Raw genomic sequence first — 22,684 nt, 5'->3', positions numbered from 1 at the left:
GGCAAAAAAATATTGTCTACACAAGCAAAAATAGAAATGGCAATGCTACTCTCTGACCAGAAAAAGACAGTCATCTTATGTTGGAAAGAGAGAAGAGTTCCAATGACCATACGTCATAAAGTTCTGCTCATCAATAACGTGACATCAAACAAATGATGTAAAAAAAAAAAAAAAAAGCCCGCAGCACTGCCTACGACACCAAACCCTCACTGCAGTGGGAGTCTTTGGGGAATGAACTGCCTATAAAACCAACCACACAGTCGACTGCTGAGGAAACCACAGTAACTTCCCCACGTGCTGAAGTCCCACATTTCTTACTAGGATGCGACGACGCGGGGATTTAATAACAAAAGACTAAGCAATAAGCCAAGACACGTGAAATGTGAAATAATGAAAATAAATGTTCAAATCAAGAAACTATAAAAGGTGCAAAGTAAACGCAAGGAAAATCTGTGAGAAACATGTACAACATATAAAATTATACCCTAATAGATTAGAACAGTAGAATTAGAAATGAACTCCATGATAGGAGCCAGATTGTTGAAAAAGAACAAATCCTAAATAGGACCCTTTTACATCGATAGGATATGTGCCCAGATGTACAGTATGCAACAACACAGCTTTGAAACATAAAGCAAGAGTTATAACTGCAAGAAAGAATAGACAATGTCTTAATTCCTGCGGTAAACCTCTCAGAAGTCAGCAGATTATCTCTCTATAGCCTATCTAATAAAGAGGATATACTAATTGACCGTCACACCCTCACAAAGGTGGTGGCGCCCACAGCCAATAAGGAGGGAATATGCTAATTGACTGCCCTGCCCTCAAAGATGGTGGTGCCCACAGCCACAAGAGGGGGGCACCCAGTCCCCTCAGCTCTGTGTGCCTGCCTCCAGAGTCCCCCATTCCCCTCAGCAGTCCAGCCGCACAGGGCCGGCCCAATGCACAGACAAGCCTTGGATGGCAGCTGCCCGGCCTCCCAGGGCCGCCCGAGGCTCAGGTAACCAGGGCTGGTGGAGGCTTGGGCTGCCAGCAGCGGCAGCAGCAGAGGTGTGATGGGGATGTCTCTTTCCCTGATCGCTGGGTCAACTCCTGCACCTGAGGGCTCCCGGTATGAATTTTCATGTACCGGGCCTCTAGTTTATATTGTAATGCAACTTTTATGTCATTGTGGTTTTAATTTGCATTTCTCTAATGATTAGTGAAATTGAGCTTCTTTTCACATGTCTATTGGCCACCAGTATATACTCTTTGGAGAAGTGTCCTCGTCTGATTTTTAATTGGACTACCTATTTTTTGGTGTTGATTGTATCAGTTCTTTATAAATTTTGGGTATTAACCCCTTATCAGATGTATTATTGGCAAATATCTCCTTCTATTCAGTAGGTTGCCTTTTTTTGTTGATGATGGTTTCCTTTGCTGTGTAAAGACTTTTTAATTTGATGTGGTCCTGTTTTTTTATTTTGTTTCCTTTGCCCTGCACTGTACATCCCACATTGATGTGCCCTTCGTGCAGCTTGTCCCAGATCCTGCATCTCTGATACTTCTCCATATTTATCTGGCGCTTTCTTAACCTCTCCAGGTCTGTGGGATTACTGTTTAATGAATTTCTGGATAGCTGGTTCAAGACGGCATGATTCCACTTTTTCTTCATCTCCAGACATTCTAAAGAATGCTGACTTCTACTTGCAACAACTGTATTCTCTGCTCAGATGGAAAGGCCTCCCACCCGGCTGCTCGAGAGTGGTCCAGCTATTATAGTTTTTTTACTGTAAAGAAAAGTGTGTCCATGAACATGTAATACTTTTGTAATTAGTATGTTAAAATGCCACTTTAAAAACTTCCCAGCAGGCGTGGCTCAGTGGCTGAGCGTCAACCTATGAACTAGGAGGTCATGGTTTGATTCCTGGTCAGGGCACAGGCCCAGGTTGCAGGCTCCATCCCCAGGATGCGGTGTGAAGGAGGGAATTTATCCATAATTCTCTCTCATCATGGATGTTTCTCTCTCTCTCTCTTCCTCTCTGAAATCAATAAAAATATATTGTTTTTAGAAAAGTAAAAGCTGACTGTATGTAGGACCTTCCTATTGTCAGCCTTTGGGGCAGTACTCCCTTACAGCATGCCCACTTCACAGATAAGAAAACTGAGGCCTCAAGCCCTTTCCCTATGCCCCAGCACTAGTGATAAGCAAGAAACATCAGCCCACCTGGTAGAATTAATTCCAGGAGACCCTGCCCTCCCACCTCCCCTACCCCAGCCACCAGGGCCACCCAGGAAAGAGAAGAGAACCAGCTTACATTTTCACAAATTTAATCCCTGCTGCTCTGGCCCCAATCCCAGACCCTCTAGGCCGCACTTTCCCTCTCCTGGTCACCCACCACAACCCTCCCTACGGACTGCCCAGGCAGGACCAGGCTCCCCGGGGCCACTCTGTCCCCACCCTGACTCTGGCTGAATAGGGACAGGTGGCCTGGGTCTAACCTTGGTGTGGCCCCATTCCGGAGGGGGCCGGTCAGGGGCCCACCTGGGGAGGCAGCAGCCAGGACAGGAGGAGGAGCCGGACGGGGGTGCCGGGGCCCGAGGGCGGCCCGCTGCTCATCTGGTTCTTTATCCATTTGCTGTATCTGGTGACGCGCGAGTACACACCCGGGTTCTGCGCTTTGGCACAGGCCTTCTCCCAGGACATCACCCCGGCCAGGATCCACCGGCCCTCCACTTCGCAAGCCAACGGGCCCCCGGGGTCCCCCTGGGCAGAGAGAGAGGCCTGACGGAGGCTCTGGGCCCAGCTGGGACCAGGGGACCTGGGGACCCAGAACGCCCATCTGAGTTCCCCTGGGAAGACCCTTTCGCTCCTCCGGGATCCACTACCCAGGGTCCCGCCGCCGCAGCTCCAGAGTCAGGGACCCTGTCCCAGAATGTTGGGCAGAATCAGAGCCTCAGGGGAAGAGGGATGGGAGCAGTGTGAGGCCAGCATGCCCCTCCCCGGGACCTGCCCCTCCGCCTGGGAGTCCTTCCCCAGACTCACATTGCACAGGTTTTCCCCGAAATTGGTGGCACAGATCATATCCCCCAGGACCAAGGGCGAGATGTGGGGGATGGAGGACTCCTTCCGGTACATCTGGTCGCACCTCTTGTTGCCTATGATGAACACCTTGGCCTCCCGCAGCTCCCGGGTCAGCGTGGAGTTGGCTGCGGCAGATGTAATCCAAGCCACGGGGACACTGAGAGCCAGCTGCACCTCTGTGCCCTAACCCTAACCCTAACCCTAACCTGGCTGTGCCCCAGCCGTGCCCTCTGCCCCCTGAACAGAGCGCACGCCTCCTGCAGGCAGCTCAGGCGGCCCCTCGGCCCAGAGCTCCCACACACCTCTCCGTGGAGCTCACCATCACCGGACAAGCCGGCAGGTGTGGCTCAGGAGTTTACCCTGGACCCTTGAACCGGAGGTCAGGGTTCAATTCCGGGCGTGGGGCGTGCCGGAGGCAGCCGATCGATGATTCTCTTTCATTATTGATGTTTCTGTCTCTCTCCCTCTTCCTTCCTCTCTCTGAAATCAACAAAAAAATATATTTTTAAAATCCTTTTTAATAAAAGACCACCTAACAAGTCTTTCCCTGTCAGCCTGCACCCTCTGCTCAGGGGTGGCTCCCTGGGGGCAGGGCCAAGGCCCGGCGTGTGGCCGATGCTTGAGGTCGTCAAGTGAACAGGTGAGCGAGGGAATCTGTGGCTCCCTGACTCCGAGCCCCCGAGAGGCTGGGCCTGCCTGAGGGCCCACAGCCAGGAGCAGCGGAGCCCACGTGAGAGCAGCCTTAGCCATCGAGGACCAGGGGCCAAAGGCCACGGACATGCGTTCCGAGAGGCTCCGTGAGGGGCCCCGCAGGAGGAGCCGCTGCGGCCTCCGGGGGACGCCCCTCCCCCCGCCACTGCCCACCCCTCCCCCCGCTCACCTGAGTAGCGCAGCTTGGCCCGGCCCCAGCCCGTCACCCAGCACTGCGTCCCCACCTTCAGGTCGAAGGCGGGCTCCGGGAGGCAGATGGGCTGCACGGACTCACTGAAGGCCACGGGGGCCTGCAGCTGGAGCAGGGCCACGTCGCCTGTGGTGAAGGTGCGGCCCCAGAACTTGGGGTGCACGACGATGTCCTTCACCGGGACCGAGACGGCCTTTTGGGGGTCCGGGGGCTGCAGCCGAGCTGTGCCGAGGGTCACGGAGTACTCTTTGGTGCTACAGGAACACAGCCCCCTGTAGGTGCCAGGGTCCCCGGCACCCTGCTCCTCCTCCTCCCAGGACCCCCCCAGGGCCCTGCCCATCCGGCCTGGAGGCCCTTGGGGTCAGAGGTCCGGCTGCCCCCCCTCCCCCCACCGCTCCCGCTGATTGCAGGTGGCCTGGCGCGGTGCTGTGTGCACAGGGGTGAGTCCACACATATGTTTTCATACCGAGTTTCACTTACCTCACGTCTTTGTGGCTGGGGACTCCTATCCCAGCTCAGGCCCTGGCCCCGTGAGGCCCCCTGTCTGGGCACTCCTTCCCACGCCCCCACCCCCCACTCATGTGGCTTCCGAGGAAAGAGGACGCCACACGGGGCCCGTGGCAGCTGGGTCTCCAGCCCAGAGCGAGGCCGCACTCACCCTTGGATGCAGTGGGCGGCGGTCAGCACCCAGCTGTGGCCCACGAGGGCCCCTCCACACACGTGCTCATGGTCCACGCGGAGGCTCGCCTCCCAGGGCCAGTGGCGGCTCGCGTCCACCTCCTGCGGCCACCAGGGCTTGCCACAAGCTTCTGGAACAAGGTGCCAGGAGGCGCAGTGACCACCCGGGGAGCGGAGGATGGTGACCAAGAAGCCCGGGCCTGTGCACTGTCCTGTCTGAGGGGCCTCCGTCTCGGAGGCAGGAGCGGAGGACAGGGCTGCCAGAGCGTGAGCCAGGCAGAAGCCACGGTGACAGATGAGATGCTTGAGATGGCGACAGCACGGGTGTGTGTGTGTGTGCGCGGCAGGGGGCAGTGGGGGAGACACAGAGAATGTATTTTCTGTTGGGTGTGCTGGGTAGAGAACTATCACTGACGGTGAGAGTAAGTTGTTGAAGGATTATACATACACAAAAAAGTTACACAAATTACCTGGCCGGTTTGGCTCAGTGGATAGAGCATCGCCTGCCGACTGAAGGGTCCCAGGTTCAATTCCGGACAAAGGCACGTGCCCAGGTTGCAGGCTCAGTCCCCAGTGGGGGGCGTGCAGAAGGCAGCCAATCAATGATTCTCTCTCGTCACGGATGTTTTTCTCTCTATCTCTCTCCCTCTCCCTTCCTCTCTGAAGTCAATAAAAATACACTTTTTTGAAAGAGTATTTTTACTCTTTACTCTCTTAAAAAAATACACTTTTTTGAAGAGAGTAAAGAGAAGAAATAGGAGTGGAGCATGGATATAAACAGGAATAAATTAATCAAATAATTCAGAATAAATCAGGACTAAAGGGGCCATGAACAGCATACACCAGCCTCCAATTTTGAAGCATCAGGAAAAGGCAGGGAGACCCAGAAGAGCCAGCTCTGGAGGCACTGACACGGGCTCTGGGGGCTCTGGGGGTTCTGCCACGGGCTCTGGGGGCTCTGGGGGCTCTGCCACGGGCTCTGGGGGCTCTGGGGGCTCTGCCACGGGCTCTGGGGGCTCTGCCATGGGCTCTGCCACGGGCTCTGGGGGCTCTGGGGGCTCTGCCACAGGCTCTGCCACGGCTCTGGGGGCTCTGCCACAGGCTCTGCCACGGCTCTGGGGGCTCTGCCACGGGCTCTGGGGGCTCTGACACGGGCTCTGGGGGCTCTGGGGGCTCTGCCACGGGCTCTGCCTCGGACCCGGAGCTCCACGTGCAGAGGAGCCATTAGAACCGGAGGTGTGTGTGTAGAAGGGGGCACCACCTGGTCAGGGAAGCTGAGCCGGAAGCAGAGGCTCGGGTCCCACGGGAACGCTCTCCCTGCGGCCGTCTGTGGTCCCACAGCACAGTCTGCAGTGTGGCCTTCGGAAAGCAGGCCCTGGGCACTAGGTGCCCCTCCTCAGGCCACAGGTGACCCCCCCGAGCTGAGGCTCACCCTACCCACCTGATGCGGTGTCGCCTCCTCTGTCACCTGCAGGAGAAAAGGGACAGAGATGGAGAGAGAGGCCACGACAGGATGAGGACGAGAGGGTGTTTTCGTGGATGCGTCCCTTTATTCGTTCACCAGTATTTCCCAGCTCCCCTCGCTCCCGCCCGAGCCCGAGCTGCAGGACACAGGCGTCAGGCAGGGCCACGCCGCCGTGCCTGCGGGAGGCCGAGGCAGGGAGAGGCCCGAGGCCAGGTGAGCCCCGAAGAGGCCGTGGACAGAGCGCTGGGGCAAGAGGGGTCATTCCAGAGAAGGTGAGCCACGAATGAGACGTGGCCATGACGTTCCTCACAAAGCAAACCGTGGTGCAGGCCTGCGCTCTGGGGCCAAAGGGCAAGGCCTGTGACGGCCAGAACGAGGCCGGGCGCAGGGTCCGGGAGAGGGAGGCAGCGAAGATGGGACGTGGGCCCGGCTCGTCGAAGGCAGCAGAGGGAACCGTAGGAAGGTGGCAAGACTGAGGGCAGCGAGGCCCACAGGAGGCGCTGCAGAAACGGGGCAAGAAATGTGGCGTCTGAGGGCAGACGTGGTGAGCACACACGTGGTGAGCAGAGGGGAGACTTGGGGGCCAGGCCAAGTGCAGGATGACTGCCCTCCCCATCTCTGAATCTACAGACCAGTGGTGCCATCCACGGAGCCAGAGGACCAGTGAGCAAGCCCAGCCTGCAGGGGGCGGGCCTCCCACAGCCTTCTCTGCCGTTCAGGTGGCGGCCGGCAGGCGGGTGCTTGGCCTCCTGGTGCACGCCGCTTGTGCCAGGCCGGCAAGCGCCCCCGCAGCAGGAGGGCCTGCAGTGCCTGAGGGAAGAGCCGGAGCCGGGAGCGGGGGGTGGCCGGAGGGAGGGAGAGCAGCAGGAGGTGCGGAGGCAGAGCCTCTCTGACTCACTCCCCTACAAACCCTTAAAGCTCCTCTTGGGACAAAGGGAGAGGGGAGTGAGAAGCACACACTGGTTACGGAGCTCACAGAGGTGGTGTTACCGCACAGGGACTGCAATGCCGGGTAATCGCCCACCGGCGTGTCCACCGGTGAGGCGTGCAAGCCAGTGAGGTGTGCCAGCCAGTGAGGCGTGCCCCCCGGTGAGGTGTGCCCGCCGGTGAGGTGTGCCCGCCGGTAAGTGTGCCCGCTGGTGAGGTGTGCCCGCCGGTGAGGTGTGCCCGCCGGTGAGGTGTGCCCGCCGGTGAGGTGTGAGCGCCGGTGAGGTGTGCCCGCCGGTGAGGTGTGCCCGCCGGTGAGGTGTGCCCGCCGGTGAGGTGTGCCCGCCGGTGTGGTGTGCCCGCCGGTAAGTGTGCCCGCCGGTGAGGTGTGAGCGCCGGTGCGGTGTGCCCGCCGGTAAGTGTGACCGCTGGTGAGGCTCCAGGTGGAAATTTCTGGGAGGACATGACTGACTGACCACTGCACTGCCCTTGTGACTGTTCGGGAGCCGGATGTAGACTTCGATGGAGAATTGCCATGTTTTAAATTAAAGTTGTGTCGGGCACCCCGAACCACTGTGTGCGCAGGCACCAGTCGTGCCACCCACGTGGGCACTGGGTGGAGAGCCTCACTCCCAGGTATTGCTGCTCCCGACGCACCACCTCCCTCCCTCCCTCCCTCTGGCTCCATAACCCCTTCGTCTGCTTCACCGGGGAGAGGCCCCGGCCTGCGGAGGGCGCTGGCAGGAAAGAGGCCCTGCTGAGGGTGACTGTGGGCTCTTCTGCCACATGGAGACCTGGACTCTGCGGGCCAGACCCCATGCCCCGGTGGGGCCCCGATGGGGGAGGCGAGGGCAAGGCCTGGGATGCTGTCAGCAGTGGCTGGGGTCTCAGCCGGCCCAGCAGGGGAAGAGGCTGGCCCCCAGGAGAAGGGCCCCCGGAATCTCCCAGGGAGGTGGGGTGGGTAGCGGAGGAGAGGTGACTGGGGGTCCGGTCTCCAGGGGGACTTGGGGGGAGGAGGGGGTTGGCGGAGGAGGGGGGCGGGACCTGCCCTCACCCCAGCTCAGTAGCGGCAGCAGCAGGAGGAGGAGGCTCGGGAGGCGGCCCCGGGAGGCGGCCATGAGCCCAGCGGGACCTTCGGGTGAACCGCTGCGAAGGCGCCGTGGCGCGCGGCAGCCTCCAGCTCATTACCCGCCAGGTCCCCGCGCCAGCCCGCCTGCCGCCCCCCGCCCCCCGCCCCCCGCCCCCCTGCACCCCGCCCATCGCACCCCCCGCATCCCCGCCCCCCGACCCTGGCCCACCCGCTCCCCGCTCCCCGCCCCCCGCCCCCCCCTGGCCCCCCAACCCAACCCCGCCCCCCCGCCTCCCCGCCCCCCCGCCCCCCATCCCCTGACACACCGCCCCCCCCACCCCCTGCACCTCGCACCTCGCCCCGTGACCCCAGGCCCCCCGACCCCCCGCACCCCGCCTCCCCGCTCCCCGCCCCCCCTGCTCCCTGACCCCTGACCCCCTGACCCCCGACCCTCTCGCTCCCTGAACCCTGTCACCCCCGCTCCTCGCCCCCAACGCCCCCCCGCGCCGCCCGCTCCCCGCCCCAACCCCTTGACCCCCATCACCCCCACCCCCACCTGCACCCTCCACACCCCCCGCCCCCCCCCCCCGCACTCCCCCGCCCCCACTGCCCCTGACCCCCCCCCTCGTACAAGGAGGCCCACCCCACATCAGCGCCCCCAAGAGCCTTAAATTGGCGAGGGTGCCCCCAGAGCCTGGCTGGTGCAGCACCCCTGACCCCCAGACCAGGGAGGGCTCATGGGAGACTCCTGTCCATCCCGAGAGCCGGGGGAGCTGTGAGCAGCGCAGAACATTCGGGTCCGGCTGGGACCCGGGAAGATTCTTAGAGAAAGTGGCCTCGGAGCCAACCGGGTGCTCTCAGAGACGAAGGCCTGGCGGCCATGGCGTCTGGAAGGACGCTGTCCTGGAACTGACTGGGGAGGCTGGGAGAAGACCTCCCAGATTTGTGTCTCTCTTGTCCAGGTGGGGGCCCCGCATGGGGCCACAGCTAGGGTGCAGGTGGGCTCCTACCGTAGGCGGCAGAGGTGGCCCGTGGGAGCATGGTCCCCAGGGCGGCAGCAGCATCACTCGGCAACTGGCTGGACAGGCCCATTCTCAGGCCCGGGCGTGGAGGGAGCCAGCCGCAGGGAATGCTGATGCGGGGAAGGCGTGAGCCTCGGCTGAGCAGAGCCATCAGAGGAGAAAGGCGATGCTGATTTTACTAAACAAATGTGTATGCCATTGATTGGAGGCATCTTTTAACAAAATTAATGTCTTTCAGGTTCTATTAAAAGTAACAGCATGTCCTCAGCATATAAATACCAGCTAGTGGGTGCCGGCTGGCGCGGCTCAATTGAGCATCAACCTATGAACCTGGAGGTCACGGTTCGATTCCCAGTCAGGGCGCATGCCCGGGTTGTGAGCTTGATCCCCAGGAAGGGGCATGAAAGAGGCAGCCAATCAGTGATTCTCTCTCCTCTCCCTTCCACTCTGAAACCAATAAATATATGTATATATGTTCAAATGTCAGCTAGTGGGAAACCAGCTGTTCCCACATCAGCAATAATCCAGAGAGCATTCATATTCTGCATCATAAAACTGATTAGAAACTTTATGTTTTCATGAATCAGAAACAGAATGCTAAAAATTTGTAATTCAAAGCATTCTCAGATACTACTGTTTAAAAAAAGCAGAATACTGAAATCAATGTTAAAATTAATGAATAGTTTCTTAAATATGAAAACTGAATGGCCTGAGTAAAGTAAGACTACCTTATGAGACAAAAAGCTTAAATCTCATCATTTATACTCATCATCAGTATGTAAAGCATGTACATCTACTTCAATACATTAGCCCACAGAGTCCAGGGAGCTTCAGAACACACAAGACATTCTCCAAACATTTATTCCACTGACATCAGAATCTCGGCACTCCTTCCTGTCTCAGCACAACGTGGGGTGAGCCTGGATGTGGCCACCGGGCACTGCGGGAGGGGGTTCCAAGACCAGGTTGACCCAGGAGGCTTACGTGCCAGAGGCTGGCCACTCACGGTGGATCCACATGGGGTGCAGGGACCTTCTCCCCACCCCACCACCGAGTCCTGTGGAAATCACAGCACAGCAGGGACAGGTGGCACCTCGCTCACTCTCTGGACAATCACCACGCCGAGGGTATGACAGTGTCAGGCAAGGCCTGAAACCACTGGGTCTGATGGTGTCCAGCGCTGATGGCGTCTCTTCCTCGGTGAACCTCCAAGACGTCCATGCACGTCCATGCGGCACCTCTCCCCTGGGCAGGCCAGCTGGCCCCGAGCTGGATGGTCTCAGCCTCCCTCTCAGCAGGTGCAGGCGGGCTGGGGCCAGGGACCGGAGCACAGCGGGGACACTTTCGGGAACTCCAGTCTCACTTCTGCTCTCTGCTGTGCGGCTCCACAGGGTCGGGGGGTCCCAACAGGAAGGTGAGGGGAGGACGCTGAGGAGAGGGAGGTGGGAGGAGAGGCCTGGAGGGAGACTCAGAGACAGGAGGGAACAGCCTGGGGTCACAAGGTCACCAGGACACCCAGGGGCAGAACCAGGCACAGGGGCAGGGCAGACAGGCCTGCGGAGTCGTGCGAGGAAGCCAGGTTCATCTGCTCAATGACCCAGTCCTTGTGGACACTGACTTCTGTGTAAACTCCAGGGTATTTGCCACTGCAGTCGATGGTCCAGCTCGTAATCCCCACCTGGACCCAGGTGTTATTAAACTCACAGACCAGGGGGCTCCCAGAATCTCCCTGGAGAGAGAGAGAGAGAAACAAATGGAGCAACAAAGACCAACATCAGAGCCGCTGGCTGCCCGCAAGGCACTGGACACACATGGGCACCCCCAGGCCTAGGTTTCTGAGAAAGAGATTTAAAAGCTGGAGATTTGTATACTTTCTCAAAAAACTGTGCCCAGAAAATACTGACTATAAACAGACCATGTACACACTCTGAGACAGCAATAATGACTGAAGCCCTTACCGAATGCATTGCCTGTCACACAGAAGGGGCTCACAACATGTGACCCATCTTACTGGTGTGTCCTGCCTGCACCAACCCCCCTCCCTGCTCCCCTGCAGGCAGCATCCTCTCCTCTTTGCTGAAAGGCTGGATCAGGGTCAGACCAGCCTGGCAGAGTCCCTGCAGCGTGTCCGTGGAATCCCCTTCGTTCGGACGGAGAGGGAATGGGGGTAGGGGACAGGCAGGTCCCAGGCCTGTGATGACAGACCCCAGGGGCAGCCCAGGGCAGAGGTGGCAAAGGCTGTGGACTGACCTTGCAGACGGCCTTCTGGAGTTCGCTGGAAGCACAGACATACCCTTTCCTGACCTTTGGGTTCAACCAGGTGTCCGAGGTCTTCTTGATGATCTCGTTACACTTCTCATGGCGGATGATCTTTAGCTCGGCCTCCTGCAGCAACTCGCGGTCTGCCTCTGAATCTGGAAAGACAGTGTCGGATGAGGGGGTCTGCTCAGGGGCACCCACTCTGGCTCCCCACGGGGCCGCACACAGCATCCTCCTAGGGCAGCAGCTCTTGTCCCCACTGGACATTGGAGGAAAGGAGACCCAAGGTGGACATGGGGAGAGGAGGAGGTAAGCATCAAAACCAAGACAAGAGAAGGAAGAACCGATCAGGACCGGAGGAGGCAAGACCTTGCCAGCCTGAGAGATTGAACCAAGCACCTGTCACTCTGAGTGCCCTCCGCCATGGCGACAGGTGTCCTAGACATCAGCGTTTCTTTCCCTTGGAGCAGAGCCTCAGCCTGTCGTCAGAAAGTGTCCCTCAGGCACCAAACCCAGCCTCCCAGGGCAGGAGGCCCCGCAGTGTCCGAGAGGCACTCTCGACGGCCGCTTCTCACAGAAAACTCCCCAAGCACCAAGGCAGGCACTTCCAGTTAGACAGCTCCGATTAGCAGACAACACCCACCTTGCTTGTCACCCAACGTCCTGGCCCGTGAACACAAATGTGCGACGCCATCAAACTGCCCCAGCAGCAGCGTCTCCCCCCGCCCTCACCCTCTCGCTGGAGAGCTAACTGCCTCCCTGGCCTCCCCCGGCCTGAAAGGGCCTCACAGGCTCACCTTTTTCCTTCACTTTGCCCCATCCCGCCACCCAGCAGTCCGTGCCAGTTTGCACCATGAACGTCTTTTCAGGGAAGCACACGGGCTGGATGTGGGCGGAGTATTTCACGGGGACCTGGAGCAGAATCAGGGCAATGTCGTTGAGGAGTCCGATAAAGCTGAAATCTTGGTGAATGACGATGTCACGAATCGGGACTTCGATGGCGTTCTTGGAGGTCACGTTCACGTGTATGCCTCCCACCTTCAGGATATAATCCTTGTAGCTGCAGAGAGATCCTGGGTGTTCTGTGACCCCTTCCAGGTGGTCTAGGTCTTCCCAGCCCAGTCCTATCTCAAACGCCGGCCACCAGCCACTTCCCTCCCTGGGCCCCTGGCCCCTGGCCCCTCCACCCTGGGGTTCTCAGAGTCTGGTCCTCGGAGCAGCAGCATCCACATCCCTGGCAAGGTGTCCAAAAGGCAAAGACCCTATCTGGTTGCTGAATCAAATTTCTGGGCTTGGGGACAGGCCATCTGTATTGAACAGGCTCCGCAGGTCTCTCTGGGCTCATTAAAGCCTGAGACCAAATGGGTCTACCACACCCCCCCTAAGAGCCCCCCAAAGTCTTTGCCCACACACTGCCCCCCACTGGCGTCTCCCCGCTTCTTGCCACGCAGTGAAGGCTAACCAGCCCTGGCTTCAAAGCAGCGGCTTTGAACCAGGTTTTGGATCTGGACTGTTCAGGCTCCCAAGGGCCCTACCACCACCTGCCTCTGCCCACAGCCGGGAAAGCTCAGGGAGGGACCGGCCAGGGGCTGCCCGGAGCCTGGAGCACTCACCCGAAGATGCAGTGGGCGGCGGTCAGGACCCAGCGGTTGGCGATGAGGGAACCCCCGCACAGGTGATGGCCTTTTATCTGCAGGCTCACCTGCCAGGGCCACCGCCCCTCCGCAGCCGGCCGGCCGCCCACGATCCTCATGGTCTGGTGGCCGCAGCCTGGAGCTGTGAGGGGGGAGCACCGAGAGGGTCACGCCCCGGCACCCCACACCGGCCCGGGATCCCCGGGAATCTCAGGGCCCAGAGCTGGGAAGGTCATGCCCCCGGGCCCCCCAGCACCGGCCGGCCCTGCAGCATCACCTGAAGGCAGGTGCTGCGTCACGCCGCCTCCCGCTGGGGGCGGTGCGGGCGGTGTGGGCAATGCGGGTGGTGCGGGCGCTGCTGTAGATGCGGGCGCTGGGGTCCGTGCGGGCGGTGGGGTCGGTGTGGGCGCTGCGGGCGGTGGGGTCGGTGTGGGCGCTGCAGGCGGTGCGGGCGCTGCTGTGGTTGCGGGCGCTGCGGGCGGTGCGGGCGCTGCTGTGGTTGCGGGCGCTGCGGTCGGTGCAGGCGGTGGTGTCGTTGCAGGCGCTGCGGTCGGTGCAGGTGATGGAGGTGGTGGGGTCGTTGCGGGCGCTGCGGGTGGTGCGGGCGCTGCTGTCGTTGCGGGCGGTGAGGTCGGTGTGGGCGCCGCGGTCGGTGCGGTTGGAGCGGGCGGGGTCTGGAGGGCCATCACCGTTGGGTGGGCACCAGAGCCCCCCGGGATAGACGCCGCCAAAGGGGGGGACCCGGGGGCCTCGGAGGGCCCCTGAGCCCACACAGCTGGCAACTCCCGAGGGCTCGCCCCCGGGTCCCGGCGGCCGCCCCCCGCGGGGGGGGATGAGGGTGCCCGCAGCGCCGCCCCTCCCCAGCGGCCCTCCCCGCCCGCCCGGGCCTCGGGGAGCCGGGGCTGCGGCAGCAGGAGCAGGACCAGGAGGCCCAGGGCGCGGGTGCCAAGGCCCGGTAACGGCATGGGCCCGCTGGTAGCCCTCCGCCGGCGCCCGCTCAGCGGCTGCGGCCCGGCCTGCCCGGGTGGTGGCGGAACCAGGGTCACGCTGCGTGCGTGCTTGCGTAGGTGTGTGCGTGTGCGCGTGCATATGTGCGTGCGTTGCGTATGTGCGTGCGTGGGGTCACCTGGGGGTCAGAGCCTGTTCACGCAGCTGCGCTCCCAGCCGGGCTGCTGGGACCAGGCCTTCCTTTCTCCTTGTTTCCTTCCGCGGCGCCACGTGCAGCGCTGAGGCCGGAAGCAGCCCCAGTGCCCATCGGGGTGGGGGAACCCCCAGGCGGAATGCCCATGGAGTGGGGAAGCCCCCTACGGCGGAATGCTCCGCTGCTGCGAAAAAGGAAGGCCTCATTCCATTGGCAACAGCGTGGGTGGCCGGAGAGCATTATGCTGAGAGAGTCGGTGGGAGAAAGGTGAGTGTCCCATGATCACTCATTGGTGGAATCTAATGACCAACATAAACTGACGAACAAAATAGATCCAGAGACAGAGGAGCTGGAGGAGACCGCCAACCTCAGAGGAAAGGTGGGAGGGGACGGGGGAGTAAGAGATCTGCCCAAGGTCGTGCATGCGTGTGGGCAGGACTCCTGGGGGGTGGGGGCAGGGACACTGGGGGCAAAAGGAGACCTATCTAATACTTTAAACAATAAAGAATAAAATAAAGTAAAGTGGAACCGACTTAACCTCCTAGCAGCAGTGGGGAAAAACAACAACAAAACCTTCAACTCCTTAACATAAAGGTTGCACTTAACATTACTAGGCACTACGTTAGAGATAACAGTGCTGCTTAAAAAAAAATCAACCCCCATGTGAAAAGAGCCATTAGCAAAATGCAAATTAAAACTCCATTGAGATTTCACTGCACACCTAACAGACTGGCTGAAGTTAAAAATAGCCAGCAGGTATGGCCCAGTGGTTGTGTCAACCTATGAACCAGGAGGCCATAGTTCAGTTCCCCTCAGGCTGCAGGCTCGATCCCCTGTAGGGGGCATGCAGGAGGCAGCAAGTCAGACATTCTCTCTCATCATTGATGTTTTGAGATATATATATATATATATATATATATATATATATATATATATATATATATAAAAAAGCATAAGATGCAAATTGACCATACCTTTGCAATGCCCACCAGCCAATCAGGAGTGAGTATGCAAATTAACCCAACAAAGATGGAGGGTTAATTTGCGTACACAGTCACCATGTGGCTGGGGGTAGGGTGGGATGCTTGCCTCTGGGCAGTGTGGAAAGGCAGAAAGGCGGCTCCAGGTCGGAGCGAAGGTGGTGCCAGCAGCCAGGGGAAGAAAGGCCCATTCTTTCACAAATCTTGGTTCATCGGGGTGTGTGTGTGTGTGTGTGTGTGAGTGTGTGTGTGTATAACACCCAATACTGACAGGGATGCAGATATTGAATCATTCATACATTGTGCCAGGAATGTAAAATATTCCTGTAAACCTCTCTGGAAAACAGATTGGCAGTTTCTTAAAAAATAAAATATGCAATTACCACATGACCTAGTAATTGCGCTCCTGGGCATTTATCCCAGAGAAATAAGATTTATGTTCACACACATACACACACACAAAAATAACTGTTCAAATGTTTATGGTAGCTAAACCATAACATATTAGTCCCCCCATATCCACGGGTTCACCCTCTGTGGTTTCAGTTACCCATGGCCAGTTGTGGCCCAGAAATGTTGAATGGAAAAATCCCAGAAACAAACAATTCACACGTTTTAAATGTCCCTCCATCCTGAGTAGCAGGGTGAAATATCACGCTGCCTGCAAAGTATGGGAATCACCCCCTTGCCCACGTCTCCACGCTCTCCACGCACCACCCACCCGCTAGTCACTCACGCCATCTCCGTGGTCAGGTTGACTGCCTCAGTATCGCGGTGCTGTGTCCAAGTCACCTCAATTTCCTGACTCCTGGCCCCAAAGCTCAAGAAGGATGATGCTGGCAATTTGGATGCGCCAAAGAGAAGGTGAATACAGTGCAGGATATTCTCTAACATTATATTGTTATACTTGTTCTCTTTGTATTACTGGTTGTTGTTGTTTGTCTCTTGCTGCGCCTAATTTATAAATTAAACTTTACCATAGATGTATACGTATAGGAAAAAACAGCACAATTTAGCCTTGAACAACATGGGACTTAGGGATTTCCCCTTTGCAGTTGGAAGTCCACCTATAACTTACCTACCAATAGCCTACTGTGGTGGCTAACCTTGCTGATCACAGAAACAGTTGATTAACATGGATTTTGTATATTATAGGTATTATGTAATGTATTCATACAATAAAATAAACTAGAGGGAAGAGAACGTTTTAAAGACAATCAGAAGGAAGAGAAAATAAATTTTCAGGACTGTGTATATTTATTGAAAACAATCTGTGTATCGGTGGACCTGTGCAGTTTGAAGCCGTGTTTCAGGGGCCAGCTGTATGTACAGGGTTCGCTACTATTGCTGTTTCACGCATCTCCTGGGGTCCTGAAGTGTATTCCTCACAGACAACAGGCCCTACTGTGGCCAACATCTGGAAAAGCCCTGGAGGAGACAGAAGAATGGCCTCCCAAAGGTGTCCACATTCTAGTCCTGGAACCTGTGAGCATATTGCCTAACTGGCCAAAGGCATGTGACAAAATAAGTCCTCTGGGTCACACGCACATGAATGGCCACGGTGCTTTGTAGTTCTCCCCATCCAGAGCTGAGGGTAGGCCCTGGCCAGTGTGGCTCAGTGATTGAGCATCAGTCTATTATATGAACCAGGAGGTCATGGTTTGATTCCCAGGTTGCGGGCTCCATCCCCAGTGTGGGGCATGCAGGAGGCAGCCAATCAGTGATTCTCGCTCTTCATGGATGTTTCTCTCTCTCCCTGTCTCTTCGCACTGCATGACACCGGGCAGGCTGTGCGGGAGGCTTTCCCCAGGCTCCCACCAGCCCAGGGTTCTGTGCATATGAGAACTGGAAAGTTAATAGGAAAACTCTAATGTCATCCAAGGATATTATAACTGGTCGCTTCCCAAACCACAGTGGTTGTTAAATATTGGGAATATCACCTCTGATGGTAGCCCCCAGATCCTTTCATTTGCCTAGAGTTTCTCCCGAGGTCCTAACCCTTAGAGCCAGCGCCCTCCACGGGGTAAGCTCCACTCCCGGACACCCCGACACCCCCACGTCACACACAACTCTTCCTGTCCTTTCCAAGCTGCTGTGGCGGCCCCACCACTGGCCAGCTCAGCCAGAAACACTCGGCCTCCCCTCACCCTCTCAGGCAGGCAGTCAGCACTTCATCGCAAAGCGCGCCTCCTTCTCCTGCCTCACTGCCCTGCAGGCCTGCCTGGCCGGGACCTAGAACCGTGGCACAGCGATCCTAACGCCAACCCCCTCCTCTGCCATAGCTGACCCCTCATTGCCCCAGACTGCAATAGGTTCTTCAAACATGATAAGTCCCCCCAAACCTCTGAGCCATTGTACGTGCTGTTCCCTCTCCCTAGAACTAGCTGTTCTCTTTCCGAGAGCTCCAAACACCTGTCCTGCAATACCGGCTCAAATGCCCTTCCTCAGGGGGGCAGCCTGGTGCAGAGGGCAGACTCTGACCCAGAGGTCCTGCAGGGATTCCCGGGAGCACTTGAACTAGTATCCTCGATCCTCACCACACCTGTAAAAGGTCTGATGTCTACGCTGGAGGGTTGTGATGTGTTTAACAGCTCATGTGGGTGCCAGGTGTGAACAACTCGAAGGAACTTGTATTGTCAGCATTACCCTGGAGTGCGCCCAGGTGCCTATGACCCCCACCCCCTGACTGCAGGGCTCCAGCCTCTCTGGTTCCTGCCGCGGGGAGGAATGGATGGATGAATGAATGAATGAGTGAATGAATCAATTGTGGTGAGTAGAGAATGGGCTATGCCCTCAGTGCTTAGAGCATTGCCCGGCACAGGCCGTGCTCAATTGGGATTCGGCTGTTACTGTTCCTTCAGGAGGGACCTCAGCATCTGGGAAGTGCAGGCTCCAGGCGAACAAACAAAACCTTCCAGTCCAGAGTGTCCACCGCCGGCCGCCAGGAAGCCCAGCCAGACCGGCCCTCCCTCCGTGCGCCCCCCGACCCCCCGTCGCCCCTGGAAATCACTGTCCGGCCGCGTGCTCCCCTCGCTGCTCCTCGCGCCCAGCAGCCCAGCCCGCGAGAAGGAAGCCACAGCGGGCCTGGGCCTGGGCCTGGGCGGGCAGACCAGGGGCGGGCACAGCGGGCGGACGGACGGACGGGCAGGTCCGGAGGCGCCGCAGCTGAGCGGCAGGGACGCCGGCCCTTGCGCTCCGCGCTCCGCGAGGCGGGCGGCGGGGCTCTCGGGGGCCGCCCGGCCCCGGGCCCGCCGGCCTCCGGTGAGGTCAGCCCTGGCCGCGACTTCGGGGAAATACCAGCTCCTGATTGGAAGCAGCCGGGGCCCGGCCCCTGCCCTCCCGGGAGAACCGGGCGTTTGTTCCGAGAGGACAGAGCGGGGCCTGGCCGGGCCGCCGGCGCCAGGCTGCGCTGCAGCACCTGGCCGTGGGTGCGGGCGCCGGGGAGACCAGGCCGGGGCGGCGCGGGGAGGGAGATGGTGGGAGACGGGGCCCGCCGTCCCGGCCAGCGCAGCCCGCGGGGCCGCCACCAGCGCGGGGAGTGAGCCACAGGGAGGCGCGGCCCGTGGCCTGGAAGCCGCGCGCCGGGCGGGAGGGGGCTTCCGGAGGGCCTGGGCGGGGCTTACTAACTGGGCGGGGCTTGCGGCGAGGCCCCACCCCTTCCCGGCGGCTTGGCCCAGGCCCCGCCCCGAGCTGCCCGCCGCCGCCTGCAGGGGGCGCCCGAGAGCCGGCAGCCCGGGCTGCGGCCGCGCATCTGGAGCGCGTTAGGGGCGGAGGGCGGCCTGCGGCGGCGGCGGCGTGAGCTCATCCCGGCCGCCCCTGAGGCTTCGTGAGGACCGAGCACGGAAGCGCCTCCCCCGGGTGGGTGTGACGGGCGGCCGCCCGGAGCGCGCTGAGCTGGGAGCCGCGCCGCCCGCGTCGCCCAGTCCCGGTGGGTCCTGGCTGGAGGGTGTGCGTGTCCCCACGGGGAACGTGCGTGTGATGATTGCACACATCCCAGCACACTCATTTCACAGGAAAGAAGGCACGTGCAGGGAGGGAGAGGCTGGGCTGGGGCTCCTGACCCGGAGCCTGGTCTCCACGTGTGTTCCTCAGGGCCCCAACACTGCCCGCCGCCCACCCCCTGCACAAACCTAGCTCCCTGGTCCCACCCCCATTCCTCAGGGCGTGGGCACCCCTCCTGTAGAAGGGAAGAAGAGCGGCCAGGTGGCTCAGTGGTTGAGCATCTGCCTATGGACCAGGAAGTTATGTTTGGTTCCTGGGTTTGGGGCTCAGTCCCCATGGTGGGGCATGCTGATCCATGGTGCACTCTCGCTGATGTTTCTATCTCTCTCCCTCTCCTTTCCTCGCTCTAAAATCAACAAAAAATATTTTAAAAAAGAAAGAAGGGACCCCTTCACACCCGGGTCATGGCTAACACACACAGACCACATAGGAAGACAGACAGACTCACACCTGGGGACACACACCGATAGACGTGTGAGGGGACACTCCTCTTAGTGCCTCGGAGTCAGGAGCGGGTGATGGCAGGGCTGGGAGAGGCTCCTTGGGGAGATGCCTGCACCCCTGCCAGAGGCGGGCACCGGAGGGGCTGTACCCCACCTCCTCGAGGCTCTGGCTCCTGCAGGGGGCCCTGTGGGTGCTGCCCAGGGTATGAAGGGCCTCAGAGGCCCCAGGACTCCCAGGGCCAGGAGCCAGAGTTGGGACATGGCACTGTGGGCACCGCCAGACATGGAACCCAGGGTGGGAGGTAGGGGGGTGGGGGAGAGCTGTGGCTGGAGCAGGGACCTCTGAGCACCCAGGGCTCCCCCACCCATCGCGCTAGTCCTCCCTTCAGACCCTCACCTCTGCAGCACGGCTCCGGCCGCCCTCGGGGGCCTCGGGGAGGCGGCCCTGGCCCCTCAGAACCCCCGGCCTTTCTGACATGCCCACCCTCCTCACCCACAGCTGCTGGGCTGAGACACAGCCGCCTGCAGCGGGGGCTTGTGAGGGCCTCGCCCTTCCTGACCAGGATACTCCCAGGGCCCAGCGCCCGCGGGGGCAGAGCTGGGCTTGCTAGGAACCGAGGCCTCACGTCCCCACGGCATACCAACGGGGGAGACGGAGAGGCCCGCGGGCCCTGGCAGCTCCCGGGAGTGCTCCTTCCGAAGGCATGGGCCCTGCCGCCCGCCTGGCCTCCGGGGGCAGCAGCTCCCGCACTGGGGCGGGCTGGGGAGGGGTTTTAACTGGAGTGACTGGTTTGCATAACCAGAGCCTCCAAATTACTTAGCAAAACATGTTTGCTTTTTAATTAACATGTGCTTGGAAAACAATGGTTTTAATTAAAGTGGGTGGAGATAATAGTTCTAGGAGCTGCAAGGCCCAGCCCAGACTTCTTAAAAATAAAGTGGGAGCCCTGCCTCAAGCAGCAGAAGCTGGGGGCCCACCTGTCTCCGCCCCTGCTGGGCCTTTGCCCTTTTGCTGACAGTTTCATCACTCACCCGCCCTCTGTTCCCTGTCCCCTCTGGGGCGGGTGGGCTTTGGGGTAAATTAATGGGAGTCCACCAGGCAGATAAGAGAGAGCGAACAGCATGAGTGAAGGCCTGAGAGTGAGGTCTTGTCGGGGGAACCTTAGATTTTCTGGGGAGGGAGAGATAACAGGTGCGGGGAGGTGGAAAAAAAAACCAGGTCCCCCAGACCGGTGGACTGGAAGGACGGGGCTGGACCCAGATGTACAAGCCCCAGGGAAATGGGGGGGGGGGGGGGGAGTAGGGAATCATAGGGGTGGAAGGAAGGTGACACTACCTGGGGCAGAAGGAGGGGCAGAGGAAGGGAAGGGGCAGTGGAGACGGGAGGCCGGCAGGAGGGGGCTTGGGCCCCGGGCTCCATGGCCAGGACTGCAAGTTGAACCCGTCAGCATGGGGCAGCGTTGCCATCATTCCGAAAGCAGGAGGCGCCCACCCAGAGGGTGATCAGTAACTGCAGAGGAAGGGTGAGGGTAAGGAGCTATCTCTCTGCCCCTGCCCCCCCAGGCAGCCACACTTCCTCCTGTCCCTGGCCTTTAGGGTCCGGTTAGCATGAAGGCGGACGGCATCCCCACCCCTCACTCATACGGGCAGAGGAAGATGGAGAGGACACCTCTGGGCGTGAGGGTACCCCACAGGGTTAAGTCACTGGCCCCAAACCCCGGCTCCCAGCAGCCCGCCAGGGACCCTGTTTCTCATTAGGGACCTCCCACCCCCGTGAAACATGCCTCCCTTAATGCCTTGCACTCGCAGGGTGGAGGCCCGGGGGTATTTTTCCCCTGAGCTCAGACATTCCTGCTTTATTATTCCCCACGTTTTATAGCAGCTATTGCCTCCCCCGGCCCAAAGCTGAGTCTAGGGCCCTTCCACGGCTCTGAGCCCAGAGGCCCCGCCCTTTCGCCCGGCCCGGAGGGAGACAGGCCGGACCAGGCACCTGCACGGCCTCCGCTCTCAGGCGACCCTGAACTTGCTTCCTCCGCCCTGGGCCCTTGGTGCCCCCTCACCTCCACGACACGCCTTCCTTGCCCTCAGGCCCCTCCACACGGGTGAGCAGATGCTAGGTCAGTTCTCGGGGTCCCACCCTGCTCAGGGCCCTAACAAACAGAGCCCCCAATGGTGTCTGTGGCTTTACTAGGGCACGGCCCTCCTAGGAAACAGCGGGGCTGGGTCAGCCGAGGGGACCACACGGGGGAACAGTTCTGGAGTTTGGGGAACTAGACTGGCGCCAGCAGATGTCTGTCTGACATTAGAGAGCCGCCCCACCAAGGGTGCTCCCTGCCGTTGGAGGTGTGCAGCCGGTAGGTAGGGAGCGGCTGGTCAGATGTGCCCTGGGGAAGATGCCAGCCCAGGGGTTGGAGGCCCCTTCCTGCCCCACTTCAAGGGCAGAGTCTGGGGCTGGCAGGCTGTGCCCACTGCAGATAAATGGATGAGGGGCCCTCCTTACTCACTCAGGATCAGCTAGGCAGGTCTGGAAGCACAGGCCGAGGCACACAGACAGAGGACTGGGAGCTGGGCCAGCCTAGCCTGGACGGGTCACTGCAGTGTCCTGGCACCGCACAATGGCTGGATGAGTGGCTGGATGGACAGTTAGAGGGATGAATGGATGATGGGTGATGGATGGGTGGACAGATGGATGGACAGATGAAGGGATGGAGGCTGCCTAAATATGGATGGATGGATGGATGGATGGATGGATGGATGGATGGATGGACAGATGGATGGATTCCTGCATGGATGGATGGATGGATGGATGGATGCCTGGATGGATGGATGGATGGATGGATGGGTGATTGATGGACAGAGGGATGGACAGAGGGAGGGAGGGATGGCTGCCTGGATGGATGGACAGATGGATGGATGGATGGATGGATGGACAGAGGGATGGATGGATGGACAGATGGGGGGAGGAAGGGAAGAAGGGATGAATGGGTGATTCAGAGGAGCCTTTGGCCTGGGAAGGACATGCCCCATTCAAGGGCTTGGGAAGATGTTGATTGCAACAAACTGAAATTTCCTCCAAACTTAAAAATCGACTTGTCAGGT

General features: G+C 59.5%; 2 protein-coding genes across 2 annotated transcripts; both read right to left on the bottom strand.

The window, feature by feature from the left end:
- Nucleotides 1-2,389: 2,389 nt before the first annotated feature.
- On the bottom strand, nt 2,390-9,196 carry LOC118714809 (putative serine protease 45). The gene is made up of 5 exons (XM_045578813.1): nt 9,115-9,196; nt 4,624-4,774; nt 3,945-4,219; nt 3,026-3,189; nt 2,390-2,746 (listed from the first exon to the last, which is right to left on the bottom strand). The coding sequence occupies exons 1-5, from the start codon at nt 9,194-9,196 to the stop codon at nt 2,513-2,515; spliced, it is 906 nt and encodes a 301-aa protein (XP_045434769.1). The 3' UTR covers nt 2,390-2,512.
- Nucleotides 9,197-10,621: 1,425 nt separating this feature from the next.
- Nucleotides 10,622-15,694, bottom strand: LOC118714808 (serine protease 44). The gene is made up of 7 exons (XM_045578812.1): nt 15,691-15,694; nt 13,487-13,693; nt 13,297-13,428; nt 12,999-13,155; nt 12,150-12,445; nt 11,377-11,540; nt 10,622-10,855 (listed from the first exon to the last, which is right to left on the bottom strand). The coding sequence occupies exons 1-7, from the start codon at nt 15,692-15,694 to the stop codon at nt 10,622-10,624; spliced, it is 1,194 nt and encodes a 397-aa protein (XP_045434768.1).
- Nucleotides 15,695-22,684: the final 6,990 nt, after the last annotated feature.

The sequence above is a fragment of the Pipistrellus kuhlii genome, unplaced genomic scaffold (assembly GCF_014108245.1).
Source record: "Pipistrellus kuhlii isolate mPipKuh1 unplaced genomic scaffold, mPipKuh1.p scaffold_m20_p_103, whole genome shotgun sequence".
NCBI lineage: Eukaryota > Metazoa > Chordata > Mammalia > Chiroptera > Vespertilionidae > Pipistrellus > Pipistrellus kuhlii.
The sequence above is the reverse complement of the archived record's forward strand: the minus strand, read 5'-3'. Positions and strand labels throughout refer to the sequence as shown.

Bases quoted from the DNA above. Each gene is read 5' to 3' on its own strand.
- LOC118714809 (XM_045578813.1), bottom strand. From the start codon at position 9,196: ATGGGCCTGTCCAGCCAGTTGCCGAGTGATGCTGCTGCCGCCCTGGGG. The intron at 4,775-9,114 runs GTAGGAGCCCAC...ACCTTGTTCCAG, and splicing joins GGCCACCTCTGCCGCCTACG to AAGCTTGTGGCAAGCCCTGG. The intron at 4,220-4,623 runs GTGAGTGCGGCC...GTGTTCCTGTAG, and splicing joins GCCGCCCACTGCATCCAAGG to CACCAAAGAGTACTCCGTGA.
- LOC118714808 (XM_045578812.1), bottom strand. The intron at 12,446-12,998 runs GTGAGTGCTCCA...ATCTCTCTGCAG, and splicing joins GCCGCCCACTGCATCTTCGG to CTACAAGGATTATATCCTGA. The intron at 11,541-12,149 runs GCCAGGGAGGCA...CTGTCTTTCCAG, and splicing joins GCCCTTTCAGGCCGGGGGAG to ATTCAGAGGCAGACCGCGAG.